This window comes from Chaetodon auriga, chromosome 3 (assembly GCF_051107435.1).
Source record: "Chaetodon auriga isolate fChaAug3 chromosome 3, fChaAug3.hap1, whole genome shotgun sequence".
Lineage (NCBI taxonomy): Eukaryota > Metazoa > Chordata > Actinopteri > Chaetodontiformes > Chaetodontidae > Chaetodon > Chaetodon auriga.
In genome coordinates this window covers 8,597,501-8,622,500 of record NC_135076.1, presented here as the reverse complement: position 1 = coordinate 8,622,500, position 25,000 = coordinate 8,597,501, and the positions used below count along the sequence as shown (strand labels likewise).

The following is a 25,000-nucleotide window of genomic DNA, read 5'->3' as shown; positions in this document are numbered from 1 at the left end:
AGCAGAGAGAAGTCGGCTGCGCTGTCACTCAGCTGGTTTTAGGGTTAAAGGCTAAAGAAAATGTTGAGGTAGCGTCCATCAGTGTGTTGCTGTTACTGGCAGAAAGGATCAGAACCTAAAAGTCATCAGGAAGGAAGAAAAGCCCAACAAATGTGCAACATGTCTAAACTTCCACCTGTTTCATTCTGGCAATTAGGTTAAAATGTTTTTCATGTTTGTGCAGTTTTGTATAAAAGCTTTGTTTATTTTCCTGAAGACTGTGTCGTTTTAATGGTTTTCAACTATTCAAACCAATAATAGTACTGCAGCTTTCAAAATTTAGAACAATAAAAATCTAGTTGTTTAGGAAAAGGGTTTGAATCCCATTGATGAGACTTTTAATTCCTTTAAAATAATGTAGAATAGTGACCAGTCTGGATTGTGTGCAAAGTCTTTGCTAACTTTTGCACAACTTTAAACACTCCCTTCTTTTATCACGGTATGTCCCAACTTTAATGTACTTTTTTGGCATGAGATACTTTGAATTATGGGGGCAAGATACGATCAAAAACAGTTTCCTTGTTTAAGTAAGTTCCTAATTCACAAATGAATCACCAGCCATGTTTGCTCTAAGACAAATGAAACAAGATGTAACACTGTCAATAGCCACTTAACCTTTTTAACATCACTGATAACCTACTGAATTTAAAGGACTCTCCTAAATGTCAGACAAATCCCCTTAATCTTAATAAAAGTTGAAAGAAAGCTTCTTTTTAAATCTCATTTAATGTATGAACAATACAAGTTCCTCTCCATCCTTCTGTGCCTCCCACCATGCCAGATCAGTGTTTCTGTTCCCCCCTCTGCCTCGCTGCGCTGTCGGCTCAGGGTGTGAGCAGAACAACGTTAATGTGTGGAGACACCTGACAAGCCCGCTGGCCTTTAGGGCTCAGCCTAATCACTCTGGACCCAAACCCATCGGGAATTAAACCTGCAAAACCAAACAGTCACTGTGGGAGCTGGCTGGCATCTGCTGGGGCCACTCGAACGGCCGCTGAGGGACAGGACATTGCGAGCTGCATGCCGGTGAAAATGCATTGTTTTACGAGAAAAGCCTTAAGCGGGGTTATATGCACAACTGCAATGCAAACAATTAGCTGGGAGACATGCTGTAACTTTAATTTTGTAGAAATGTACAGCTTTTCCTTACAAATCAGAGCACTGGAGTGCATGAAAATTAGTACATTTGTGCATGATTTAATGGTTTATGTCCGTCTCCTGTCATATGTAAATGACAAAGGGCCAATGTATTTGCATGCTGGCTACAATTGCAAGACTATTTATCTGGTTTTGCTGAAGCAGAATACATCATGGAGAACTTCTTCTACTATTGCTACCTCTGTCGGCCGTTTTACACAGGACAATGATTTTTAACTGTGGCAGTAAAATCTGACAGCATTAACGTCTCAGGGTTGAATCCTGCACACATGCACAAACATATTCATGCGCCATAGTATTAAAAAATGTCCAGAAAATGATAGTTCTCTATGACCAGGCAGAGTCTGATAAATGCTGGCTTATGACAACATAAAGGAGGTTGGACAGCTAGAGGCCAAGAGTCAGTCTGAAGATGTCGCTGTAATGTGTTTGAACTAACATTAAAGCCCCTTTTCCACCATTCAGAGTACAGTAGTGCGTTAACTTTAAAATTAATGGGGATTTTCCAGTGTTTAAAGTACAGTAGCTTGTTAACTCCGGTATCTGTTAAGCCACGCAGGGCCCCTCTCCACTCTCTCTCTCTCCAGATGCCCTCATTAATTTTAGATTGGCTCTAAATGAGTCTCCTTCATCGTAGCCGAGGTTTTCTAAATTAGATTCATTTATATTTAAATTGTGAAACAGGCGTGGTTAATGAGAGAATCATTATTTTTGGGGTTATTTCAGATGGGCTGATAGTTGGACAGCTCAGTGCTGTGTGAAGTCAAGCCACCAGAGGAGGCACACATGATGTGAAAAGCACAGCATTTGGGCTTTTCATTTTCTCTGAGTGGCACTGAGAATCACCTTTCCACAGGATTTCAAAATAAAAGCATGGCCTTACTGGAGTAATTGTTTGTAAGATCACGGCAAGCACTGTTTTGAAAAGTTTAAATGAGCAAAACAAAGAACAAATGAGGGACTGATGACTGCTGAGATTTTCTGAACAGACATAAAATATCTTATGCACGAAAACAAACAAAATCAGACATATGGGAGCTTCTCAAGCATTTCAGTGTGAGCCATTTAATGTACTTTACATTTCTTTTTCTGTCGAGGTGTAAAGATCAGATCCTTTGCTGCTTGGAAATTAAATGTGTTGTCTGCATCTGTTAGAAGGGAGAACATGCAAAGTGGAACCTGCCTGACTGTCAATTATACACAACACATCCTTGTTTGTTTCCCTTGTTAACACCTAATTTAACACTCTTAAAACTAATGTGCCATTTTCAACACATCCGTGTAGTTTTCAGCACCACATGTGCCAAAAACGCATTACAAGACACACATGTTGACTTCACAGGTGCCTCTATCGACACATGATGTCCCGACAAAGCAGCAGGACGCCTCTCGACCTAAACTGCTAAAATTGGAGTGTTGGAAATGTCACGTTTAAGGAAAAGAGGACATGAGGTGGAACAACAGAGCTTCCCCCGTCCCTGCGAACCCATCCATCTATCTCATAAAAAACACAAATCACACAGAGCTTTACAGCTGTACGTCTCCTTACAAGGCGTCTCACAGCTCTCGGCGTCCTATAGCAACCCCCAGCTTCTCCCCGCCAGGAATTTGACTGTTAGGAATCTAAGTGCCAGGCGTTTAAAACCTGAGGAATGCTATTGTTCTGGTCACAGCTGCACTAGCACTGGCCTGGCTACTGCTGCCGCTGTGTGTGTGAGTGTGGGGAAGAGGGAGGAGGTGGAGGAAGGAGGGCGGGAGGAGTGGAAGGTGTGAAAAAGGCAACTTTACGTGTTGCCAGCACTCTGCGGTCTCGTGACAAAGCAGCACATAGTTGACAGAGAGTTGACACATTCCTCAGGCCTGGATGGTTGCAAAGCTTTCTCCTCCCTCTCTCACTCTCCCTCTTCTTCTACCATCCTGCAGCATCACCTGTCCAACTTTATGTCTGTGCCTCTCTCTCAAACAGAGAAATGCACGCAACACACATGCGCAGAACTGCAGGGAACACGGCCACATGTACGCAGAGAAGAAGCGCAGGTTTGAACCCACCAGAAGTTCAGGTGGTGTAGGTGTGCTCGTCATAAATGGGGCTTTTTAAATGTAAATAAATATTAAGGCTTCTTGAAAAATATATTTTGGTACTGGTGGGTTGGAATCAGCAACAGATAGTTTTGTTTGTTCATGTTTTTCTTTTGTATAAAGATTACATATATCTTTTTGGAAATTATCAGTGTCTCTTGTCGACTGCAATGTCCTCCTCACTGGTCAACCAAAAAACACTGCACTGCTCACTACAGCTAATTCACTGCAGCTGTCAGAGTCCTGAAAGGAAAAAACGAATCACATCAAATAATAAATGATAATAAACTTCATTTATATAGCACTTTTCCCAAAGTGCTTCACAGAATAAAAGAATACAAGAACAGACAGAATAAAAGCATAGTATGACAGACAATATTCCACTCCCAGATATATACACGTATGTGCTCTCACACACACTCACACACACACACACACTCACACACACTCACACACACACACACACACACACACACACACACACACACACACACACACACACACACACACACACACACATACCCACGCCCGGTGCTGAGACATCACATCTGTCAGATCTTGGCATTTGTCTTCTGTCTATTTGTCTATCACATGATGAGAACTGCGTCTCTCCACTGTGCAAACTATCCATCTGATGAGTCAGACATAGTGCAGTTGAAAGCATTGAAAAGTTAGTAAGATGATCAGATCAATGAAGCACACTGAACCTCCCCTGACATGAAATGTGTTACATACTGTAAATAAAGTTTTGCTTTATTTATTATCTAGGTAGGGGTCATACATAAGCCTGCGTTGGTCTATTTTCTCTCTCCCTGCGCAGTATTTTATTTTATTTTATGATATTTTATGTTTATGTCCTTTGTGTGGTTGTAATGTGCAAAAAAACTGTGAATGTTGCCATAAATTCATCTCATTTGATGTATCACGACACTCGTAACAGAGAGAACATTCTCTTTGCATGCAGAGAGAGATAAAGATAGATATAGATATGTTTCAGATATGATACATGAAGCAGAAGCAACAGTAGTGAGATGGCAGGGCTCTCGCTCTCTCCCTCTCTCCCTCTCTCCCTCTCTCTCTCTCTCTAGTAATTACCATCCAGCTGCTTGGAGGAACAATGCTTGGCTCTCTTCCAGATGGCTGACTTCATACACTCTGTGCCACGCTCAATTTGGAGCGCAGCGGAAGCTGGGCATGACTGGCACCCTCCAGGGCATTGCTGTGTCTTTCTATGGGACTCACTGGGTGTGTGTGTGTGTGTGTGTCTGTGTGCCTTTGGGTGTGTTCCCTAAACCTACCAGTTCCCGTTTGCCATCCGGTTCGTGCATTGTCCTGGTGTCTTGATCGTGTCTTCGCTCTCCTGTTACGTCACTGGAAAGACAAAGCAAAATGAAAAAATTAATAAAAAGTGATGATCAGTGACACAGGTAATTGATTTTGCTGCAGATTCTTAACAGCAGTGTTATATGTTGTTAGCAGGGAAATCCTCAAGGATAAATTATGCATCATATTTTTCTGCTGTGTCTGCAGCATTTAGATGAAGATCAGAGCGGAAGCTCCAAGTGATGGCCAAACAGAGGAAGGAAGAATGAGCTGTACAGGCTCAGAAGTGTCGGTCAGCGCCAGATTAAAAAAAAAAATACAAAAATTACCACATCATTATCTTTTCAGCGTGTTTAGTGGAGCTGATGTGTTTGAATTCATCGGAGGCACATTTATAAAACACTCAGCCTCGGTGAAAAGCTGCTGAGACTAAAAGGTCAGAGTTCATGGTGAAATCCTTGCACACCCACAACAGCTCCCACTGCTTCCTGATACACAAAGTTTTGTTACCAGGCAACTAGTACCGTTCAGGCTAGTAACTCGCTGACTTTCTTCCCTTCGTGCACTGCAATTAAGTTTATCTGCAGAAAGTTAGAGCTGACTCTTTGGTGTTGAGCTTTGGCTAAAACTAATGTAGCAGCAAATCTACTAGCATCCATTTGAATATGAAGAACTCCCTCATTATACGGGTCAAAGGAAGCTATTGTTGCCCCCACATGCATACATACGTATGTGTGTGTGTGTGTGTGTGTGTGTGTGTGTGTGTGTGTGTGTACAGTACCCCCTCCCACCCCACAGTACCCCCTCTCAGCCCACTCCAAACTTGTCTGAATAGGGTGTAGCACGACCCGGCTCTTCCTCCTTCAGCACAATGAGGACCTGTTTGGGTCCAGCATGGCCAGTTACCCAAATCCCTCTGCCCAAAAAAAGCAACACAAACAAATCCACACACACATGCATACACACACACACTATCAGCCCCAGTCTGTCCCCTACTGTTTTGGACAGAAGGGCATTTAAAGAGTAGAGACAAACAGCAACAGTTGCTAATTGTTGTGTAACAGTTCGGCAAGGAGATAGCAGCATTAAAACAGAAAGCTGTACAGTTCTTTCAGACGGTCACACCATCCAGCTGACGTGATGCTGTTCAACAGAAACTTCCTCACACGATATGTATGAGCGAAGACGAAAACTGGAACTGTTTAATTCATTCGCCTCACTCCGTTTCATACAACCAAGCAACCACGTTAGTGACTCCTGCACCAACGTTAAGAGAAGAACAGTTTTCAGTTTTTTCAGTTGTTTTTAGTTTAAACCTCTCGAAGAGACAGAAAATCTTTTTATTATTTTACTACACTGATATTTTTATTTTTTCTTTTATTACAATAATAACATAATTAAGATATCTACTATATGCTGATGAATTGCTTAGCGTTAAAACTGCACACTCATTTATCAACCTTCACGGTAAAACATAAAAAAAACGAAATTCAAAATAGTTAAAAAAAAATAATAATAAAAAAAATAAAAAAATTGCCTGAGGTTGAAAAGTTGATGTATAGATGGAATTAAAATTTGCAATTGAAAGAGGCTTAGTGAATAAATCATCACGTACATGATGCACAAATTCCACTGAAGCGACAAGACAAACAGACCAGAACACGGGTCTGCGTTACTGTAACGCTCCTCTCATTAATGCACAAAACAGACTTAAAGGCCAACATTTCCATCATGTTTCCTGTATTGTTTCCCACCTTTTGAGGATCCACTGGTTCTCTTAATGACTATTTACCTCTACGCACTCAACTTATATACATATATAGTTTATATAGTGGTTAAAAATGGGATATAACATAAAGGAATGAAGAGGTATGGATATACTGCATAAGCCAGTGAGGATCAGGGGTTGAATACCCATGTAGTTTAATGGGTACAGCAAGGTACTATTACTGCCAAGCCACTGGACTAGAAAATGTATAAGGTACGGTTACATGGCTAACTCAGCCTAGCATTAGTGGCAGGGAGGAGAACGGTAATGGAGAACCTGCAGGGAACAGTGCTACCAGTCAAACAGATCAAATATTGATATTACTGACTTGAAGCTGCCAATAATTTGTAGCTGTTTTCATTGTCTGTGAGCAGTCTGTTACATTGTTTGACCTCCACAGGCCTCAACATAATATATGGTATGTGTTTTGTATTGAGACACATCGTTGTATCTATATTAATGTCTGCCTCAGTGCAGTCACTGTACATTCGTATGAACTCCACCACGAATACAATAACAGTAATGTCAATCCCCATTTGCAAGCATGAGTGTGAGGCTGGTGCAGCGTGGCAGAGGGCCAGGCCAAAGCAAACAGAGGTGTGTTTCTGATTTGACTGCACAGCCACTGCTGTTACAGAGTTAATTTAGAGACATGGCCAAGTGTTAACAAACGGTTGTGTTTTTTAAGACGGTCCCACTGAACGTCTGAGGGACTTCAGCAAAAGTCTGTGTCGGTTTGACTTTTCTAAAACAGCACTGAACACTCGGTTTTGGAGTATTTAAGAATGAGATTAGCTTTTATTACAAGTTCCTTTATAGTTACTTTGTTTTACTTCCCAAAATATACATTATTTTACAGCTGATTTCACTTGCCTAAAAATACTTTTAGGGTAGGTTTATTTGCCTAAACACCACTTCACTTCACAGTGAGTTTCAGTTTTCTAAAGTTTGTTGAGTTTACTTTAATAAATATACTTTACATCTGTATTTTGTTTTGGATTTACTTTCCTAAAAAGTTGGTTGAAGTTTTGTATTTTCCAGTTAGTCTAAATGTATAAATGAACATGAAGAAAGACTGATGATGACCAGTTATTCAGTGCTTTTATACCTCTAGCCACCATGCATACATGTGTGAGTGTACTGATGCTATTATACATTTGAGTGAACATGTATGCGTGATGATGCACAGGTATACAAATACAGAACAAGTGTGTGACTTTTACACCAACTATACTACATTTACGCATGTGTTTACCAAACTTGTGAATATAACTGCATGGGAATTAATTTTTGTATATCTGTGTATGTGACCTTGTGTTAATGTCTGTGTGCGTGTGTGTGTGTGTGTGTGTGTGTGTGTGTGTTAACGACAGCACACCCCCAGGCAGGGCCCCCCACAGTGTCCAGGGGGATTGTGGGTCGTTGGGAGAGGGTTTGGATTCTGGCTTTGTTTGTCTCTGTATGCTGACATCACTGTGCTGATGGCACTAAATCCCCCGTTCTACTGCACACAGCACTTTCTATACAAAACACCAACACACGCACGCACACACACACACACACACACACACACACACACACTAACACACATGGTACGAGTAATGCCAACTTGGCCAAAAAAAAAAAGCTCTTTCTCTTTTTAACACACGTGCAGACATCCATGTATGCATATATGGATGCACCACCCTCTCTCTCTATCTCTCTCACACACACACACACACACACACACACACACACACACACACACACACACACAGCTGACAGTGTGATCATCATATTTGTAGCTTTATTTGGCCTCCTGCATGAACTTCAAATTGACAAATGTACTTTTTAAATAGACATTCGACTTTGCCTCCCACCTGTTGATAAAGTTTTGCGACCCACTGACGCCTTGTCTTATCAACATCAACTCAATTAATCACTAAACTGAGATTTCATTTCAGTTTTGAGATTAGCTGAAAGTAATGTAAAAGACCTTCATACACGTATAGTTTTGATGTTGATAGTCCAGTAAAACCATTCTGACCATGTATTCCAGCATCACAGTTATCTGTGTGCTCCAAACATGGTGACATCTACATGTTCAACACAGAATAGTTCAATATATTGAATATAAATTATTTTATATTTCACTGCCTCAGAGCTGCAGTATTTCCATACGTCAGCCATGAGACACACACACACACACACACACACACACACACACACACACACACACATAGTCTATTTGCTCATAAGCTCAGCTATCTGACTCTGTCTTTACATAGCCTGGTTAAACATTAACAGCAGCCTTTCTCTTCCCTTCACTGCTGTCTTTGGTATGTATGGAGCTCAGAAAAGGGCAGGAGGAGTCCGTTCGGCGACACTTCCTCTCAAGCCTTGAGGAAGTGGGCTGTCATTTTTTCTCATTACTGAGTTGTTTATTGGTGGCATTTGTTATGTACAGAGAAACAAGAGCCCCTTTTCACAGGCTGCTCGCAGTGGGAATGTTGAGCCGTTATCCCGCCTCGCTGTTGTGTATAAAGCCTAAAAAAAGGGGCTAATGTCTCGATGGTCCTTTTCCACCGATCAACTGTCACACTTTAAGTCTGCCAGCAGCAGTGCTTGCAGGAGAAATGTTTTCAGAGGTGGTAAACACTCACGACAGGTTGTCTCATGTGTTAGCCCACAGTCTGAAGCTGCTGCAGAGTCCTATCATCATCCTTTTTGATAGGAGTGAGGGTGTAATCCACATGTGCACAAATTTTAGTGAATTAGAGTTACAACGCCACAGATCCTTGTGTGGAAATTTCCCCCCTTTTTTTTCAAGTTCCACTTTTTTGTGTCTTGCTCAAGGACACTTCAGGCAGTTGCTCTATGACACACTTTCAACCTGCATCCTTTAGATGAATTGCAGTCTCTTAAACCACTCAGCCTCCCTGGTGCTCTGGTATGGTTTGTAGTTTGCAGGGCATGCTGGGACATAATCCGGTCAAACAGGCACATGTCTGCACGCAAAAATCCTGACACACACATAGATACACAAAAGGCATGGCAACACGCACACATACACAAACACACAACCCACTGCTCCTGAGGACCCAGGGAAGCGGTTGGGATGGACCCAGCACTCAGAGCCACTCAAAGCCAATCAAAGCTGATGATAGCCCAGACATTTACACCATCCATCCACTGCCTCTCACTCGCTCTCTCACACACACATGCACACACACGTAAGGGGGGAAAAAAAAAAGTCCTCAGGTGATCGCCATCATCGTTACCACATCACTTGCAGGAGGAGGGAAAGAAAAAAGCGAGGGAGGGCATGTAGACAGAGGAGGGGAAATGGAAGGATGTGCACACGGAGCTCTGGAAGGATACTACTGGATGACTGATGTACTGATGAGGTGAAAGAATAAGGCAGAGTAAATCTGTGAAATAATAATTTGACAGAGGTGCAGGGGAAATATAAACCTGCCCCAATGAGAAGTTGGCTTGAAGGTGAAATATGACGTGTTGATTATTCAAAGTAAAACATTGCATGAGGATGATACGTTTGCATCCCTCTGCTCCTTCCTCTGAGGTGCAGATATGAACATTCATATTACCAAAACAGCTTTAACACATTCATTTATACACTTACAGAGTTTCATGATCAACTAAACTAAATTTTTTTTGTTGTACATGCCTGTCCATACACCGACAGCTTCAGAGTACTAAGATTTATACTGAACCTGTTGCACATAAACAACTGTTTGATTTCTCATTGCCTTTTCGTGCTCAGCTGTTTCCTGCAGCTTCAGGGATTCATCTGACACTGTGCTCTAAATTACTCCGAGACACAAAGACCAACTTTAGCTAAATAAGTGACAGTAAACACGAGTGCCATTTATCGACTTGACTCTAATTATCAAACTCCTTAACTTGAGGAGCTGTTTTGTTTCTCCCAATAATTTCACTCTCTGCCAAAACAAATTTTCTTTAGAATCAGTGTTTTTAACGTCTGTTTGAGATGTCTGATGATTCAAGGTCTGTATTTACGGGTTAGAAAAGATGAGCTCATTATGGTGTGCTGCTCATGTCTGCCAGTCCAACGCCTCGTCCTCGCTTCACGTGACTTTTAAGAATGCTACTAAGATATCACCGATTTCAAAATTCGATATCTTAACTAGAAAATCTCTGAGAGCAGAGTTCCAACATGTGTTTCTGATGGCCTGGAAACACCTCAGGCTTACCACAAACATTGAGAACGAGATCCAAAAGGATGTGAAGACAAATAAGGAAAGTACTATGTACACTAGTCAGGGTGCAAAATAAATTACCTGCATGATCCTGAGTAACGATTTATCATCGTCAGTGAACAACTCTGCTGTTCAGGAGTTATTTTGCAAGTGCAAGTTTTACCTCTTAAAGCACCTTGTATATCACTGTACCTCAGGGTACAGTGATATGTGATGTACTACATTCCCCACCATGCCTCTCAACTTCTTGCATTCAGCAGCTTGACAGACAGAGCAACAGGTCATAATGACAACATGGTGACAGACAGAGAGAGTATTTCAAATTCTGGATGCATGGAAGTAAAGATAGTGTGAAAGTTATTATGAACACACACACACACACACACACACACACACACACACACACACACACACACACTATGCACAACTGTTTCCATGCTCACTGATACTCAAACCCATTTTCCCAACGGTTGAAGACTTTTTAATAAACTTTTAATGACCACTCCAAGAACACGCCCTGTCCTTAAAGCACTGCTTCTCAGCTGCTTCTCTCTCTCTCTCTCTCACACACACACACACACACACACACACACACACACACACACACACACACACACACAGAGGGTCCTGTCAGGGCTAACTAAGCGGAGTGGCGGGCAGGGCAGCGTTTGGATTGGCTGGACAGGGGTTGCCGGGGGTTACAGTGGATTTGGTGGACCACCTGCTGAGACTCAGCCGCCAACTGACTGAAAACATTTACATCAGAAACCACCCAGGATAGAGACAGAGGGAGACGCAGAGGAAAAAAAAACTGGGAGAGAGGAGGTCCAGAGAGAAAGTTTGGAGTAAATGTTCTGTTTGTTAAAATCATCTCTGCTGTAAACTGGTTTCCTTCTCCTGTAGCCACAAATCAAATGGCACTGATGCAGCATTACTGGCCCTGAGGCACAAATAATTGATGTTAGAGCGGTGGTGCCGGAGGAGTAGAAATATAAACTAGAAATTTACGCCCAACATCATCCATCCCACAGAACACAGTAGAAATCTAATTTAGCTGCTTCTGTAGCGCAGAGGAAAGCTCTGCTCGTAGTTGTGTTTTCCAGTGTGTGAGAATGAGAGGGCTGCACCTGCAGAGGCAGCGCGGTGGCAGTGGAGCACGTCTGTGTTTGCTCGCAGTGCAGCAGTTGTCTGGGACTGATGGGGTAAAACTACTTCCCAAAGCCCGGAGTGTTCAAGGTGTCCGCGTGGGTCTGCATACAGCCGGAGCTGTTTATGTGCACGGAGAGAGTCTGGCACGCAGTCAAGGCAACAACAAAGTTTCATTGACAACAGCACAAAAAGTTTGGTGACCGTTGGACTTTGGCTGGATCCTAATGAATGATTTTGTTTTTCGGGGTGTCTGTGCAGCGCCGATCCTGTTCCGACTCCTGTGTCATATAATTCCTGAAAACATAACTGTACCCTCTTTGGATGGTTTGAGCTGTCTGTTCACAGCCTGAAGGATCTGGATTCGTTCTCCAGCTCGAACATTTGGTGGTCCACAAATTTGAAGGATTTTGAATTGAATATTCCGTTTTACAGGACATCATACTTGTGCTGCACTACGTTTGAGAAGCAGACAGTACGATATCTTTGTAGCAGGATTTCTATATGAAACATACGATTGACTTGAGGATGAAACTATCCAGCAGTCTATAAAGAACGATCCAACAGTCTGCACTTTTTCATAGGTCAACTTTTGCATGTTACCCTTTAACTTATGAGAACTTCTCCAGTGTGTCATTGCTGCCAGTCAGTCCCTGAGGTTTGAGTCGCTGGTCATCATATTGAAGCGACGGACAACAATCCAGTCACAACAAAGACTGATTCAAAGTCAGATATCAGTAATGAGCTTCATTTAAGTTCTGGTACCACAACTGTTTTAGATGCAGAGCTTTGCAGTGGCCCTTGCCCCTCCTCATCCCCTCATGTATAAGGGCCCAGGCCCATATGGGGGTCCCCTCACCACCCCTACTCTCTCTCAGGTCCTGTGTGTGTGTGTGTGTGTGTGTGTGTGTGCGTGTGTGTGTGTGTGTTACCCTGACCCACAAACTGACCTCCTCAAACTTCAAACTGAATACTTCTGGCAGTTACCACGACGACAGAGCTCTCCAAGCCTTATCCTACTTACTGAGACGAGACGAGGAGCGAGGAGGAGGAGGAGGAGAGCAGGAGCGAGAAAGTAAAGAAAGAAGAGAGGGACAGAGAACAGTGTGAACAGAGAGGGACACACACACACACACACACACACACACACACACACACACACACACCGGTAAAGAGAGGGAGGGGAGGGGAGGGGGGGAGGCAGAGGGAGGGCAGCCAGGCAGAAAGCGAGAGTTGCTGCTTTTGCATCTCTGTGTTTTTCATGAGTAGACAGTTTACTGGGAGATTATTCACAGTCTGGTATTTAGCCTTATTAGGCCACTGCTCCCAATTCAGACTTCCCCTCCCATCATCCACGGCCACACTCAGGCTGTTTTCTTTGTTTGTTTCCAGAATTCATTCATTTATTTATTACATTTTCCCTCTCTTCAGACAGTACATACACAACCTTTATTCAACACACCTTGTGTCCTCTCTGCTGTTCGCTGACAATAGAGTTGCAGAAGTGGGAGACGTCATTTTGGGCGTCCAGGGACAGGAAGTAAAAGTCCTGTTCCTTTTCTGAATAGACAGTGTTCGGTGAGCGGCAGCTGGAGCACGTCCAAAGTTTGGATGAATATAAAACTGCCCTGGTTGTATCATGACTACAAAGGACGAGCAAGTGTGTTAGAAAAGACGGACAGTCAAAGGTATTGAGTAAGAAACAGATTCTGGATCAGTTTTGAACAACAACACCGCCAGTTAAATAACACAATACCTTTTCTGACCTGACACTGTCATGGTCAAGGTTTGCTTAGCATTGGGCACAAAAACAAAATGGTTATATTTGGGGAAACTTTGCTGTTTTCTGTTCAAATAACACAGTGAGACATCAGCATTCACTGTCAGTAGAAGGAAAACAGCCTCCCAGTGTCTTGTTAACCCTTCCATCCACACACCTTGACCTCCGTCTTTGGTGGACTTCGTGGCTCTATAACATCGTCATGTTATTTCCTCCTTTGCCCCCACTGGACAAAAACGTTATTACCCATTTCCTGAAACAACTGATGCTGTCGCTTTCCCTCGGACGACTGTCTCCTTTTCCATGAATTTGGCAACTATGGTGCAGCTTTTGTTCACAAACGTAAGGGCAAAGTGTTTCAAATGTACTGCAGCGCTGATTCACACCTCTGACTGGCTTCTTCATAGCAAACACATCCAAGGTTAATGGCTACTGCACTATTTGGAGCTCTCTGTCTTACTAAACTGGCAGAAAACAACTATTGGTCAGAAACAAAGGTGAAATATTTACAACTGAGGGTGCAACACAAACCCACTGTACTGTCATATGAAGACTGAGAATAATGACGTCTTCAAAAGACATTCTCACGCACTTCTTCACAACCTGTAAACTACTTAGTGTGCGACATTTTACTGCTAATAGCTTCCTTCACGTGCCATAGAGACCTCCCTCCATGCTGCTCCACATCCCGCAGGCCCGTTAGAAAACATGGCCAGAGGGTCACTCCTGCTAACAGAGATTCACGCACAGCAAGAGTCCTCACGAGGGGACTCTCTGAGTGTGTGAGACGTAGACAGAGGGACAGAGTTAAAGACACAAAGTCCATCTTGGCTGTGTGTGTGTGTATATGCAAAAGTAAACGTTTGACTGTGAGCGTGGGCCTTGAGGAGAGCGACTCAGAGCGATCTGATGGAAGGAGACTCAAAATCAATGTTTGTGTCCCCGGGCCAGCCGTCACTCATCAGCCCGGAGACTGACGAGACTGATCCATCAGCTTTAATCTGCACTCAACAGCCTCACCTGACTCGTTCCCAAGGCCACGCACTCTACGTACACAGGACGAGACAAAACTCTCAGTGCTGGGACCGTTTGCAGGGGTAAACATTGCCAAATGTCCCGTCTGTCCCAGTGCTGCCAGTATTGTGGACTCACCACACACAGAGGGACATAATACTGAAAGATGAAAAGGAGAGAGCGATGTGTCCCGTATGCTGTTCAGGTCCTATCTTTCTCTCGCCTGTCCAGGAATAGATCTTGTCCACAACCTGCCCTTTCCCACCCAGTAATGTCCTCTTTTTGTGGTCAGTCGTGCCCTATAAGCCCATTTTGCCCTGTCTTGTCCTCTCCTGCAGTGTCCTGTTCTGTCCTATCTGAGAATATTCGCTGTGGATCTGCCTCATCCTGCTCTATATCCTGTCCTGTCTTGTCTTGTTCTTTCATGTCCTGTCCTGTGTTCTGCTTATTCTTTACTTGTCACATACTGTCCTGTCCTGTCCTTCCTGGCGCAGTCCTGTCTTGTCCTGTCCTGCTTCGTCTTGACCTTGCCATTTTCTGCCCTGTCCTTTATGTCCCATCTCGATCTATCCCGTGCTGCCCTGTGTAATCCAACTTTTCCCACCGTGTCCTTTCCTGCCCAGTTTCATCTTGTCCTGTCATGACCTTATCATAATCATCCCTCTCATGTCCTTTATGTCCAGTCCTGATCTCTCCTGTTCTGTCTTGTCCCATCATATGATACACTGTTCTATAAAGTCAAGTCTTGACCTGTCCAGCTTGTTTTTTTTGTCTTATCCTGTCCTGATCTGTTTTATATGTATATTTCTGTCCCCTTACTGTATGTTTGCACTAACAATGTATGAACCTGTCTTGCACGAGGATGAATCGTGCCTTTAAAAGGAATTTGCCGCTAACAGAATCTTTCATGGAAGTTTTTCTCCATCAACACGAAGCGGAGACCCAAAGGCTGCAACGGTGTGCTAAAATGCTCCAGATCAAATTTCTTTTTCTACATTAACCTTCTTTTCACCTCACTCACATGATTCAAAAAGCCTTTAAGTCAAAACACTCCACAGTGTTTTCTATGCAAAGACATCTTCCTCAGTTGAGGAAATTGTTGTATAAAGTCTTTTACATGAGCAGGCATCATAAACTGAAAGTGCTTGCTACTATAGTCAGTTCATTTTATGTCCTCTACTGACCTTTCCTGTCCTCTCATATTTTGTGGGGGTTTTTTATGTCCTGATATATTTGTCAGTTTTGCTCAGACAGGTTCTGTCATATATTGCCCTGTTTTGTTTTATCCTGTTCTTCCATTTGATATTTTCTTTGGTACTATTTCGCTCTAATCTGAACTGTTCAGATCTATTTTTGCTGCTGTGGTCTGTTAAACAAAGTTTCTTTCAGCCCTCTGGATGCTCTGTGAAGGTTATACTGTAAATAACGTTTTATTCAATTTATTACTGTTTCTAAAAAAAAAAAAAATTTAAAAATTACAACACACTTTTACTCACAAAGTTAATTTCTAAAATCTGGCATCATGGCCTAAATTGTAAAAATGTAGCCAGTGATTGATTTATCATTTATTTGTTAGACAAACTCGGTTACTACACCTTTAAATCAAATGTTTATTTCTCATATTTTATTGCTACTGTCATGATTATTTAATCTGCAGTTGCCACTTGCATATGAGTTATCGTACTGTACTGTCTTAACATCACAAGAGGCGCAGTGTAATAGAGATGATAATCACTTTAAAGCTGCGGCTGTGAGCATAAACTGCAGGCTGTCTGGGCTAACAGTCCTGAGCCCTCCCTCAGGGCTGCAGTGCATGTTTGAGCTCCATCAGTCGGTAAATCGGTAAATGATCCCGGCTGTCATTTAATCAATATGAACAGGCAGCAGCTGTCACACATCATCGTCTCCCCTGAGGGTCGTTGTCATGACGCAACATAAAAACGTGTGTGTGTGTGTGTTTGTGTGTAAATGTGTGTGTGTTTGTCTCCTTTCGTGTTGTATTTGATGTATTTTCATAGGCCTTTATTGTGACAACCAGGATACATGAAGAGCGTACTCTGGTACATGGTGTCTGTACTACAAGACACACTTATTTCATTTAATGCCAAAAGGATTACAGATTGACCAAGCAGTTAATCGACAGAAAATTGCCAATGATTTTGATAACCAATTGATCACTGAAGTCATTTATCAAGCTGAGGCCAACAACTTGTTCATTCTAGATTCTCAAATCTGAGGATTTGCTGTTTTTTTCTGTATTTTATATATTGTGTCTTTGGATTTTGGACAGTTACTTTGACAAAACAAGCATTTCAAAGACACTTTTGGGAGTGTGATTTGCATTTTCAATTTTTTGACATTCTATAGAAAAACAACTGACAGATTAATTGATGGTGACACTGAGAGTTCAGACCACTTTCTGTGCTGTTTAAGGATAAAATTAAAGGTTTATGATAAATCTGAGTTTGTTGAGTTGTCAACTCAAATAGAGCGTTGCACAATGTTCTAAGATAGAAAAAAAAAAGAGAAAAAATACAGTTTAGCTTTGCTGGAAGCGTGCAAGACTTGGTAAAATGTCTCAAAGTGATTTTCAGATTTTTTTTAATATCATTCCAAAGCATTCGATATCTCCACATAATACATAGTTTTCCTGCAGTAATTCTGAGAGACAGCAGAGTTAATGACAGGAGGGGATTCAGGACGTTATAATACTGCAGGAGGTATTCCTCCCCTCTTTCCTCCTCTCCTTTCCTTTCGTCCCTCTTCCTTTCCTCACCTCTCCTAACGTGAGACAGTGAAATCTCATCCAGCCACTCTGCCTGCCCTTATAGCCAGCAGAGAGGGACATGTCATTTCACTTGTGTGCATGTGTGTGTGTGTGTCCCTTACTGTGCAACACACAATGACGAGAGCAGAGGGAGGAGGCAGCTGGGGGGGTGACAGGGCTCTGATCTCTCAGATAGGGAGATAGCCACCTGATTTAAATGGCTCGCTTGTTCCCAGCAGTCACTTGATCGGCGTGTGAACTGACTCCTCTCTTATTTACAATCAAATGCTGCTGCACTGACCTGCCCAACCCAACCCAGACCAGACCTGTCTCTCTCTCTCTCTCTCTCTCTCTCTCTCTCTCTCTCTCTCTCTCTCTCTCCCTCTCTGCCCTATATTTGCCATTTCTCGCTCCCTCCCTCACACACACACACACACACACACACACACACACCTACACATGCAGGTGTACTCAGAAATGTTGCGGTGGAAACTTCCACAGATGTGTCTAATTATGATCACGCAGTTTTTTTAATCTGAGCTCAAGTTAAGTTCGAGTTGTTTTTTTCACATTAACACATCTCTTTACAATCATTTGATATTGCATATTAAAAATTCTATAGCTGCTCTATATAAATCTATAGCCACTTAAAGCTTTAATGCTGCTTTGCCTGGTCAGTTTTTCCTGGCAAACACTCTCGAGTAGCCATGTTTTATGAGTCTATGGCTGCATCAAAAGCAATTTGTTCAGAGTAATTTGAGGAAAAGGTGTTAAGAGCGGAGAAACAACAACAAAGGAAATTCACATTTTTAAAAAGGATCTCAGGGATTGCCATACGAACACACTGTCTCATGAGAAACAAATACAGCCCTGCGGGAAGCAGAATTTGTCTAAAAGTCAAAGATCTCTGTGTGCACAGTTACGTTCAGATACATGAGCTACAGAAAAAGACATGTTTGGTGGCTTCCCTGAAGAGAAAAGAAGACATGACAGGTGTGAAAGGTAGCCTGCTTTGTGGCAGATTATTGTAGAGCCTAGAACAGAGGACAAAATTCTCTGTTTCGCTTCTTAATATAAAATGTTTTGCTCATGTCTGACAAATGTTTCAACACCGCAGCGGTGGTGTTTTATAAGTAAATAATAAATAACATAGCTAGCTCAGCATACAGTACAGGTAAGGACATATCCTTCAGATTTTGATCATGATGTGCAAATATTATTATTTGAACACACTTTGCAAATATTTACTGGGTGACAAGTTTCTACTGCAGAAGCCCAGTTTTCTCCAGGGACCACTAAAACGTCTCTAATCTAATCTAATCTAATCCAATCTAATCTAATCTAATGAAGAGGGGTGTTTGAATGGTTTATGCCTGCTCTTAAGATGATAGAGAACATTTTTCTGAGACTTTCTCATTGTGCTCCTCTGATTTACTGACATATGATACTGTTGACGTTGTGGTGGTAAAGAAGGGGAGGAAAAAAATCTGAAAATAACGAATCTTTTAAAATCAAAAGTCATCACTGGACAAAAGTGAATTCATAAACTGTGGAAAATAACAGACGCTCATCTAAAATTCCTCCAAATGTGCGCTGATCTGAGTCAGGGAGAAAAAACTTCAGTCTACTGCATCTGTCTGCCTGTCTGTCTGTAACTGTCCTGTCTGATTATCTCTCCCAGTTGGCCCCGAGGGGACACCCACACTGAAAGAGGCCACTCTTCCATTCAACAACAGCTTCTGTCAGAGAGACGGACAGAGGGAGAGGGAGGCCTCAGAGTCACCAGCTCCAGAATAGCCTGATAGTGACTGATGCAATCAATCGAAATCTACACGACAGTCAACATGATCGACTGGGAACGAGGTTTTACGCTTAATAAAAGAAAAGTGCTCTGCATGCGAGCTGAGCGGATGTAGAAATGTAAAGAGGGAAGGGTCCGTGCAGTCTTCCGAGTCTTCCTGTTTTATTTTAAGCAAGAAAAAATCCACAAGGTTTGAGCCAAACGTTGTCAGCTGTGAACATCCTGTAAGCGCACATCAGAAAAGCAGCAGTTTATAAATTGTGTTAACACACTAATTCCCTGTTAATACATAAGTGCCTGACTGATCAGTCAGAGCACAGTCTGTACCAAACTGATGGATAGATGTTGTTTTTTTGTGGTTGTTTGTCGTATGACAAGATGTCTGATTACATTACAACACTAACTGTGACATTATTACGACTTTATCATCACTTTAAACATGAATAGTGCCTATAAATCGATCACACAACAGCTTTTATGAGCTGTGATGTTAAATGGTTAATAATTAAGTAGGAATTCCTTCAAGACAACAACTCGTGGTGGGCACTCCCTCTGCTTATCAGTGTCATTCTCAACTCAGCTGTACACCTACAGCTGAGTTGATTTAGGAAAATGTACGCACTCAATTTAAATTCTTTTTATTTGACTCATCCTGAACACGCCTGAATTATGCAAACAGGATTCAACCGATGCATGGTTGTAGTCCCTCTATTTTTGTGATAATATTAACAGTAGCGTGTGATCCATGCAGTCACAAATTAAAAACTGCTTGTTAGAAATGGCAATTCATGTAGCCAACAGGTAGAAAACCATGTGAGTAAACCAGCAGAGGGCCACGGGTCAGATGAATAATTCACCACAGGGAGAGATATGACATTTCCTCACAGGGGAATGTGATCCGGGGTGATGTTCTGTGTGTCAACATGATTTGTTATAACAGCCCAGTATCTCAGCACTGAAGGGTCTGAATTCATCTGCATGTGTCAGTTACGGAGGCCCCTGACGCAACAACATTTGGCAAATCTGACATTTAGAGGATGCTTTCAGCCACTGGGTGCTTCTATTTGATGTGCCGATTCTTGAAGAGAGGAGGAAATAAGTGCAGACTGAGGGGAAGCACAAGTGGAGGGTGTTGTCTGAAGGATGGCCTACGTGTCTGTACAGTACGGGCTGTGTGTGTGTGTGTGTGTGTGTGTGTGTGTGTGTGTGTGTGTGAAGCTGAGAGTGCTGTCACGTTGATGTCACTGACAAAGCCTTTGAACAACTGCACTATCTCTGTGACACTTTGTAATGTAAGCCTACCCTTAAAGCACATTCACACCTCGTCCTGTGGGTTACTTAAAAAAAACAAAACACACATTACGAGTGTCGACTAACAACGTGTGGAAACGTAATCTGCTCTCACGCACTGACGCTCTTGTTTCCAAACAAACTGAAATTTGCATTAATTGTTACTTTTACATTTTGGCCTTAAAGACTGTGCAGAAAAAAAGCATCAATTTCATTCAGGTAACCGTGTTTTAAAGAGACAAACTCTAAACACACATTTTGATGCTGATCAGATTCTGTGTAATTACGTATTAAACACTAAAACACATGAAGTCAAACCCACAAAGCTTAGATTCTGTCTGGGAGCCTGGACACCTCAGGCACCACGTAATAGCTTTAAAAAAAAAAAACTTAAAATTGTTGAAACATTAATGATCACATTGATACTTCATGACTTTTTCTCACTTCATGAGAAATGCTCCTAAATGTGCTTTTTGTCAGTGAAAATGACGCATCGCTTCTTTTTCATGGTTATTTCCGTTCTTTGTCAGCTTTGTCTAAAACCTTCTTCAAAACTTAAAAAGCAACAGTTTGCTGCATATAAAAAAAAATCACCACTTCAGTGCTTTTCCACACATTAGATTTCAATAAAAATAACATTTGATTGATTTTTCAATCATTATTTTCTTGACAAATACAGCTGAGGGATCAGAAAAAAAAACAACTCCTTGCTACTGTTTCCTTTAATTTAACAAACCCAGATTTTGCTTAATGTCATCTGTAGCAGTGTCACTTGGATTAGAAGAATTTCAATACATGAAATTGCATTTGATTGTAATTAATTCTAGTTTAAAACACCTGATAGATAGATAGATAGATAGATAGATAGATAGATAGATAGATAGTCTTACTGTACACACTCACTTACAGAGACAGAGACACACACACACACACACTCAGTTTCTCCAGCGTCCATTCAGAGGGCTTGCGTACATCCCTGAGGGTTAGAAAGGCACGCAGGCTGTGGCCATTTCTAAAGCTTTTATTCTGAAAAGCAACACTCACAGCAAAGCCAGCAAACTGTGGCTAACGTGCACACGTCGTTCTCTTCATATAGGTCTGCTGGATTAATAAGCACAATTTTGTTTTAAAATTGAAAGTAGGACAATTTATTCTCTTGGCATATTTTTAAGAGTTGCATTTTCTTTTAAATGAGCGTGTCTGATATTTTGTTTGGACTTCCTTCTTGATTTAATCTGTTTTAGATGACAAAACTCTTTGAATAAAACACTTCCCCATCCATTTCTGGATGTGTGATGTTCTAAAATAGGACAACCCTCCGCCGTCCCCCTCCCCTATCAATGTGCGACTGGAGTTGTTGGTCAACAGTTGGGTCGGGGGGCCAGGCGGAGGGAGGGAGCGCCGCGAACAATGGACTGTGCTGTTGTGTGCTGGAGTCGGTGGAGGGAGAGGGAGAGAGTCAGGCTGATGACAGAGTGAAAGAGGTTAGTGTCTATGCTGGGAAATGAGACCAGAGGAGGGGGCTCCTGTGTCTGTTGGCTTGTTAATGATGATTCAGTCCCATCAGCTCAACAGCCTTCTCTATCAAGGAATCTCTGAATGCCTCCAGCTCAGCGGTGCCGTCACAAAAAAAACCACATGTGTAACAGTAAAATTATAATTAGGCTGGAAAAGGCTTTTGGATCAGCAGCTCCACTCTGATACCTTTAGATATACTAAATATCAATAAAGGGCAGGCTATATGTGCAGAAATCCACATAGACACAGAAATCTTAAAAATATTTTTTTTGTGAAATTGAACCATGGGTAAGTCAAAAGCTCAGACAGAGAAAACTGCCTTATTTTATCAGTATCAAATACAGCATAGGCCTAAAGTTCACAGCGAGGGAACAAAAGTAATTTCCTCTGTTTTTCTTGACATTTCAGACAATAATAGAGGGTTATGGTGCAGCTTTTGAGTGCAGGCTATCTTGTGTCTGCAGTTTCAACAACAACAACAACGGCATTACACGTCTAATGGCTGTGTCCAGATGCAGAGGAGTCGAGCCCTGCGTTTAACAGTCATCCTGATTCAACAAGTGACGGTGGCTGAAATCAAAGTAGTGGCCAACACGGCTGCAACGCCTCAGCCAACGGGAGCAAAATCTACAAAAAGCCAGTCGTTGCAGTGTTTTGAGTCAATCCGGCAACGATTTTTGTGTCTCCAGGCATCCCACCCGTTCTCGTCTCCTCCCTGCTCCCCTCCCTTCCCCTCCCGGGTCTGCCAGGCTCCTCGAGCCGGCCATGGGTGGCAGTCCGCCTGGAAACCTGCTGATACTGTTCCAGACGAGCGACGTGTTGCACGGAGGCAGGGAAACTGTTGTTCTGCTTCAAAGTCAAGACAAAAACGTAGACATGGTCTTATATTGCGTCTGTGGGCTGGGTTATTATAGACAGGCAGCCTCATTTCAATTTTGAGTAGGCTGTCGTGTTTTTAGAATACTTTCTGCTATTTTCAGGCTTCATTTTCATCTGGCACATCGTATCAAAAAGGGGGCTGGATTTGGGCTTTTTCTGTTTGCTTTTTACACTGGATGTGCAGATTCTACCCCCACCTTTGCCCTCTTCCCCTCCTCCCCAAACCCTCCCCAGGCCCGAGGAGGGACGTCAGTAAACACAGTCTCCAAATTTCCGGACAACAAAGGACCAGCAGACCGTGCACCACTTTCACTGGTAGCCGCATGATGAGCTGGTCCCATCCAGTCACCTGTTGCTTTAAGCTGCCTGAATGGGCAAGAGAGCTAAGAAAAAAATCTAATTAAAAAAAAAAAAAACATGTTGTCTGCATTGTTGAAAATTAACATTATTTTCTATGTGATTTAGAGACAGTTTGACCCTAAATCCCCCCCCACCCCCACCCCTACCCCCTTCACACTCAATCTGTTCACATTTACTGCCCAAAAGCCTGTGTCCTCTCCTCACTCTCTATTTTTTTTTTCAGTGACCATATAGCTCGTGAGCTGATCTCCTAAATTGGAGCTACATTGTCCTCTTCCCCACAGCAGCCAGCAGGCTCAGCAGCCAGCACAGCCAGCCAAGCGTTTGACGTTATTAAATAATAAAGAGATGCTGATCTGGTAGCATTGTTGTGAAGGAAAAAAGGCCAATTAGTGTGTCGTTATACTGTCATTATGGCTGTATTAACTCAAATTAGTTATAAGACAATATGCATATTGACACTTGCATTTTACATATTTAGACTATAAGGAATATTAGTCTGTAGGCCTACATTGAAAATATAGCAGTGATTGTACATTTATCACATATAGTGCCCGAGACATAAAATAGAGATTTTACTAAAAGAACACAACGTGGAGAAACAACACAAAACCTGAAATGAACAGACTATAATTAGATATTTTGGACGAAGAAAAAAGTGTGATTTTGTGTGCCCTGGTTTATTATCATTCACCTGAATATCAGGTTGAAATATATCACTCAAAATGACGACAAAGCGAAGTTATGGAATATAAAATTCAATGAGAAGAATGTTAAATGGCCTAAAGGAGAAATTGTTTGACTTGAAAATTGGGGGGTAATAGCAGCTTTTTGTGTAATGAGCTCAACTGACTTATTAGCGACCCTGTTCTTTTCATGGCAGAGTACAGATCAGTTTTAGCGCAGAGCTGAAGGATTTCCCTGACAGGCTAAAGTACAACAGGCCTTATATTGTTGTTTGTCAGCTCCTCTGCGAGAAAAATCCCCCTCCACTCCCCCCTTCCACCCCTCTGTCTCTCCTTTCTCCCGCCTCTTGCACTTTCTCCTGGCCTATGCTAATCTCCTCCAGACCAGGCATATGTTATCAGAGGCCTGAACAGTCGGGCTTTATCGATAAACTCTATTAGAAGTTCAGGTCTTAACTCAGGTCAACTCAAGCCACTTGTGCTTGTTCACCATCACACCACAGACCATGACTTTATGCTGCAAGAAAACGCAAAAAAAAAAAAAAAAATGCTCATTTCCAATAATCATTTTTTATGTCAATTAGCAGTTCTGTGGTGGGAACCAAAATAGTAAACACGCTGAACAAAAACAGGGACAGTGTTTAACATATTAGGCAGCCACATGAGTGTGAATTAGTTCTCTGCCATTTAACAAGAGCCAATCAGAGGCCAGGGCCACCATTATCCGACATGACACAGAAATAATTGACAGTTAGTGATGGTTACTGTGTAAGTAATGAATTGATAAATAAGGGGAAAAAACGTTCAATTCAAATGTTCAATGAAGTATGGAAGAAGCTCAAGAAAATGGAACATATAACCAGGAGTTGAGTGTTCAAGCGGCTGCAGGTGACAAAGAGTCAGACCAGACTGTTGTTGCCAATAGTTTCTAAGCTATTCACCTATCATGTTACACATTTCACACTGAAAATCTTCATCTGTGAAGTAGCATCCTCCTAAATGCTCTGATGTGCAGTTGAGGAGAAGTTAAAATAAAAAAGTCTAGAGAACAGACAGGAAACTGGAGTTATACTAAAAAATAAAAAGGAGACAAAACTGTTGTTGTTTTTCCAAGATCCGCTGCAAACTGCGCATTCCTTTAATGATGGCGCTCTATAAAGCTGTCAGCATCA

General features: G+C 42.1%; 1 protein-coding gene across 4 annotated transcripts in view; it reads right to left on the bottom strand.

The window, feature by feature from the left end:
* The window catches only part of LOC143316750 (uncharacterized), an 83,796-nt gene that overhangs the window by 11,450 nt on the left and 47,346 nt on the right, over positions 1-25,000 (bottom strand). For all 4 annotated transcript variants that reach the window (XR_013076605.1, XR_013076606.1, XM_076724381.1 and 1 more), the window contains one exon: positions 4,575-4,647. Coding sequence is in view for 2 of the 4 variants with exons in the window: in XM_076724381.1 (XP_076580496.1) it covers positions 4,575-4,647 (73 nt within the window). In the remaining 2 variants the exon portion in view is untranslated. The remainder of the gene's footprint in view (positions 1-4,574; positions 4,648-25,000) is intronic.